This window comes from Camelus bactrianus, chromosome 12 (assembly GCF_048773025.1).
Source record: "Camelus bactrianus isolate YW-2024 breed Bactrian camel chromosome 12, ASM4877302v1, whole genome shotgun sequence".
Lineage (NCBI taxonomy): Eukaryota > Metazoa > Chordata > Mammalia > Artiodactyla > Camelidae > Camelus > Camelus bactrianus.
The window spans coordinates 22,206,447-22,212,446 of record NC_133550.1 but is presented as its reverse complement, the minus strand read 5'-3'; the positions used below and the strand labels follow the sequence as shown (position 1 = coordinate 22,212,446).

Here is a 6,000-nt window from a genome sequence, read left to right as displayed (position 1 = left end):
AAGCACTCATCTAATCGTCCAATCTGTTCAACACAGTAGGGTGATACGAGGAAGAAAGATCAGCTAGAAGGCCAAGAGGCGCCCATGTTCCCCTACAGATACACCATAGTTCAAAATAAAGGTGGCAAGATGCATTCATTGATTTAATCAATGTTTATTTATTCTGTGTACCACACATTATTCTAGGCACATTTATTCTAGAAGACCCAGCATGAACAGAACACAAAATTCCCTGCCATCATGAAGCTTACATTCCAGTGAGGGAAAGAGATAATAATCAAAATAACCAAAACATGTAGTGTATTAAATAGCAGTAAGAATTAAGCAGGACGGGGGTTAGGAAGTGTGTATGCTCATAGAGTTGTTGAAATGTCAGACAGAGTAGCCAGAGAGGGCTTCACTTAACTCATCAAATCAAGATCCACCCCTTGAGGGCTGGAAATCCTAGTTTCTACAGAACTGCATTGGGTTGGCCCAAGTCTCCTGGTGAGATTGAGCCCGCAGAGGCCACACTTGGTACCTGGAGAACACTCCGGAGAGGGGAGCAGGATGCTGGCTCTTTTTGTTATGCGTCTGGTCTTTGGCTGCTTCTTTGGAGCTCCCCAGCATCAAGGACCTCCCACTGCACCCTTTTCTGGCACAGACAATACCATGGGCTTCGTTAGCAATCTGGTGAAGCCTGAACTCCTTTTCAGAATAATGTCTTTTGAAAACCTAAAATAAAACCCATGGCATTACAAAGGAAGCAAAATACATTGAAATCGAATTATCAAATATTTTTAACAAATTTGTCATTGAGTATAATATATGTGATTCTCTATTAATGCATTAAATAATAATATCTAGAGATAGGTGTAATAGATACCTTAATGTTGAAATGGGAAAAAATAAAAATATTTTGATACATCTGAAACAATAACATGATAGAAAAAGCCTGTGACTTCTGTTGCTGATAACATCTCCTGGGGTTCATTGCCTACATTTATAGTTGAAGAAAATGCTAAATTTTGGCCAGAGGTAAATCCAAGTTCATGGACTCCCTGAATTAATAATTACCACTGGTCTGGTCCTATCATGCCTGTTTTCATGCCCACAATAGGCAGATGCCACCGAAAGCAAAACTAACACAGCTTCCCCAGAGGAGTGTTGGTTCAGAGGGCCATAACCTTTCACTGGGAGGGAGAAAATGGTAGAACTAATTAGATTTGCTGAGTCTTTTCTGTTTCCCAGTAAAACCTGATTATACATAGTCATGAGCAAAATTTTCATGGAAGACCATCTCATTAATCTGAAATTAGTCTTGCGGGTGGGGGTATAGCTCAGTGGTAGAGCACACGCTTAGCGTGCACGAGGTCCTGGGTTCAAGCTTCAGTGCCTCCGTTAAAAAAAAAAAAAACCTCAAAATACATAGTCAATCTTCATAAAATTTATTCATTCAGCAAACATTTATTGAGCATCTACTATATTCCAGGCACTGTTCTAGGTACATTGGTGTTCATCAGTGAACAAACAGACCCAAAAATAAAGCCCTTCCCTCATGACCCTGAGATTCCAGAGAAGAGTAGGGTGGGGAGCAGGTAGGTCAGACAATAAACAGAAACAAATCATGTAAATGATATCATACGTAAGGAAATGTTAAGTCCTATGACAAATAGATCAAACATTACAAGGAGTGCAAGGAGGCCAGAGGAAGAGTGCAGCTTTAAATGGAGTGATCAGGGTAGAGTTTATTAGGAAGGTGAAGGTGAAATTGAAGAAAAGACTTGAAGGAGGGAAAATCAATCACATTCCCTTGACAAATGAGTTCTCTCTCCCAAAGTAACCACGCTCTTTTCTGTCAATAGGCCGTGTGGTTTGATGGAAGGAGCACGAGAATGGATTCAAGACCCCTGTGCCTGTTTTCTCTCTGCCACTTGGCTTTTCCTGGACTTGGTTTCCTCACTGTGAAAGGGGAGAGTCCTAACTAGGTCAGCGGTTGTAGAACTGTGGTTGGGCCCCCCCCCATGGGTGGTGGAGGTACACTGGGGGTTCTGCAGGCAGATGATGCTCCTCGAGGCTAAGGAGGCCAAGATTTGGGTCACTTCCCCAGCTTCAGCCTCGGATCTGTTCGATATAATGTGGCTGCACATCAGATTCTGTTTGAAAAAAGTGTTTCACTACATCCCCACCCCAAAAAGTCTAAAAACTATAAATAGTACATTATACACTTTTATCTTTTAAATAACTGTTATAATTATTCAAAGAAAAATCATGAGTGTTGTATACTGCAGCCTGGAGTCTTCACTCTCACAGCTTGCCACAATTTTACTACTTCTTTTGGCTTTATTTCATTACTTTCCACTCAGAGGTATTTATAGTGATGCTAATGAGTTTCAAAACAAATCTAATGAAATGTGCATTTCTGTAAAATTGTGAGTTCCTGGAATAAACAAGCATTGATTACGGAGCCAAATTACGCAGCAAACAGGAGAGGAGGCTGCCCTTCAGGGAAGGTGACCACAGCCTGCATCTCCTTGCCCTTCCCGGCACCATGCTGCTGGGACATCCCTACCTGCTCCACTAATGCACTCCAATTTGATTCTTTTAAAGGATCATCCGATCCTTCCCACTTAAAATAGTCTTCCAACTCGCGCTCACGTGTGCTCACCTAGAGAAATTTCCTAATAGGGCATAGATCCTCAGTACAGGGTCCCATTCAGTCAGACGTCAGACACAGCACACCCACATAACTGATTAGACTGCTCTCCCCATAAATATTCCACCACCAAGGAAGAGATTTACGATATTGTATCTTCAGTTCAATTTTCAGAACGATTTACAGCTCACACACATCCAAAAACTTATTACCAACTGCATTATTTGAAAACAAAGCGATAACTGGCTCTCCTCAGAGAGGGCCAGCGGAGCCTTCAGCTGCACTTTCTCTCTGCCACTATCTCTGCCACTGCTATTACCAGAATATATACAACAAACCTCGTAAGTGAAATTGCAAAGCACACATGCCGCACAGCGCCTAGTAGCCTATTAAGTGGAAAGCCTTCAGAGGATCACGTATTTGTCTGCAAGCCAGGAACCTTGACAGAACTGCTCAAGAAACCGAGAGGCTACAGCAGAGATTGCGCTGAGCATCCATGAGCCCTGGGAGCAGACTCCTGATACCCAGCGACACCACCGCGTGGATGCCAAGTTTAGCCGTCAGTGATGCTCTGCGTTCTCCTGACTTCCTGTCCACAGGCAGCCCAGGGTGACCTCGCAGCAGTATCCCCAAGCCCTGGCTACACATAGACCCCCCCCAATGGAAATTTACAAGAAAATACTGGTCCCCCCCCCAACCCCTATACTTAGCGATTCTGGTTTAATACCTAGGGTAGAACCAAGACATCAGTATTTCCAAACACAGAACCCTCCAGATGATTCTAATGTAACAGAGTTCAGAGCCTCTGACTTTTTGTCCCTGAGCCTTAAGTTTCCTCAGTAGTCAACTACAGGAGACACTTGCTTTGACAAGTTGTGTGAATGCATACATGAGTCTGGCTTGTTAATCATCATAGTTCACACTAGTGCCTGACACACGTTAATAGCTCACTAAACATGAGTTGAATTAACCAATGAATAAACATCAAGTCCTGGGCATGATTTACCACATGGTAATCATTGATAAGTGACAGCTAGTATTGCTAATCAAAATGCCTGTTTAAAACTTTTTAATTTATAGCTTTCATCAACAAAAATGTTATTTGACTCTAGCTTTCCATTCCAAAGGCATTGTTTCCTCTCTGGACAATTTTTTGTTGTTGTTGCATAATCACGTGAATTATGAAATCAGATACTGTAAGAGAAGTACCAGCTTCCAGCACTGGCGGGCATCTGTCACCCTAAAAGATTTGCCTGTGTCCTGTTTCAGTGACACATTGGAGAAGAAATGCTCAATGTCTCCATTCGCCATCCCTCATTTATTGACACATTTTCCCCATGACTAATTTCGTACCATGATGGAAAAGAAAACCTATATCCGAAAATGTAACACTCTTGGAAAAACTCACCCAATATCTCTGTTTGTAGAGGCAAAATTACAACATGAAAAATTGCAAATTAAAATGTTCATTTTCATTTTAGTCCCAACAGCATCAAAGTTCTTTGCCATAAAAGTAGGAGTGAGACACTGATCATACTTCCACATGAAATGCACCTCCTTGTAACTCACCCAGTACAGTTATTCTGTCCCACTGCATTGATTGGTTCCAGTAGCCACATATCAGTCCCACTGGGGAAGTAGCTCTGACGTTAGTAATGAAGGCAGCTGGACGAGATAGTGTCACCGAGCTGAGTCCAGGGGCAATAAATGGATACAACTGCAAACCCAATTATACCAGAGAAGGGGGATTCTGAAAAAGGAGCCAATGATGTGGTCCACACAATTAATCAGCCCATTTAATTAAGATTCATCCCTCATTCCTCCGTTTTCTCCGTCTGATTTCCTCTCCCTATCACCTAGGTGGAGCTGTGATTCACTTTACTAAATCATCCTTTTAAAACCAGGTACTTTGTAGTCAACGATTTAAAACTTTTCCAGTTTCACTTGGATTTGGTCCCTTTGAAAGCCAACTTCAGACTGCTCTTTAAAATATGAATAATATTCACCCCTTCAGCCAATCAGGTCGACCCCCCCTGCCACATCCTTTGGAGGTGCATGTTCCCCCAGGACTGCCTCCAAAGCTTGCATCTTTGAAAAATATCGGTAATAAAAATTCAAATACATTCAAAAATGAATATAAATAAAACATAATTTCCTCCAAATGATTTATAAAATACTAAAACATTCACTTCCTTGTCTTTCCGCCTGTCAGGAGTGGCACAGCACATCTCCTCGGGGTGGCGGAGGGGCTCAGCTCTTCCCTGCGGAGTCGTCCCCGGGCGCTGCCTTGACGACGTGGGACCCCCGGGAGCCTGCCAGTTCTCACGCGCCGCTGATCGCACTCTATCCATCAAAGCACCAGGGTGGCTTCATCCCTGGCGAGATGGCACAGCTCTATAGTTCCTCCTCGAGGGCTCTAATTTTAGCAAAAATGCTGGGATGCAAAAATCTGTCAGGGCAGCAACAGTTTGGGGACAAGAGAGTGAATCACCTCAACCCGACGGGATTTCACTAGCGCCCGCGTCTTAGTGAGAGGCACTGGGAAGCCAGGTTCACTCCTCCATCCACCTCAACCTTCCCCATTCCCTGCCAACCCCAATTCCCTGCCTCGGTGATTTCCGAGATACCTAGAGTGGGTCTTGGGCGGAACCCCCTGGAGGACATGTGGAAACACATGTTGCCTGGGCCCACTCTAGAGTTTTGATTCAGTAGGTCTGTGGTAAAATCCAAGGATTCACATTTCTAAGAAAGAAATGCTTTATTAAGGTATAACTGACTTGTAATATTGTCTAAGTTTAAGGTGTACAATGTAATGATTTGATTGACTGACTGATCGATCAATTGATTGATCGATAGATATAGCAAAACGATTACCACAATTAGATTAGTCAGCATATCCATCACCTCACATAGTTGCCTGTGTGCGTGTGTGATGAGAACTTTTAAGATCTACCCTCTTAGCAACTTTTCATATTCAATACAGTGTTAATTATAGTCAGATTCCTTAGAGTTTTCTATATAAAATATGTAATTTGCAAAAAGACAGTTTTACTCCTTCCTTTCCAATTGGGATGCCTTATGTTTCTTTTTCTTGCCTAAATTCTGTGGCTAGGTCTTCCAGTAACATGTTGACCAGGAGTAGGGAAAAGTGGGCACCCCTGTCTTGTTCTTGATCTTGGAGAAACAACTGTCAGTCTTTCACCGTTGAGTGTGGTGTTAGCTGTGCACTCGTCCTGTATGTTTATTATGTTGCAGTATATTCCTTCTGTTCCCAGTTTGTTAGAATCTGCATCTCTAGTAAGTTCCCAGGTGATGCTGATGCTGCTGGATTGAGAGCCACACTTTGGGAACAACTCATCTAACCT

The 6,000-nt window shown here is 42.8% G+C and overlaps 1 protein-coding gene across 2 annotated transcripts in view; it reads right to left on the bottom strand.

Moving 5' to 3' along the window:
• Positions 1-233: 233 nt before the first annotated feature.
• The window catches only part of GXYLT1 (glucoside xylosyltransferase 1), a 96,213-nt gene continuing 90,446 nt past the window's right edge, over positions 234-6,000 (bottom strand). The window contains exon 8 of one of the 2 annotated variants that reach the window (XM_074375019.1): positions 234-714. In XM_074375019.1, the coding sequence (XP_074231120.1) occupies positions 445-714 (270 nt within the window). In that variant the 3' untranslated portion in view covers positions 234-444. The remainder of the gene's footprint in view (positions 715-6,000) is intronic. The other variant, XM_074375020.1, reaches the window with a different exon arrangement.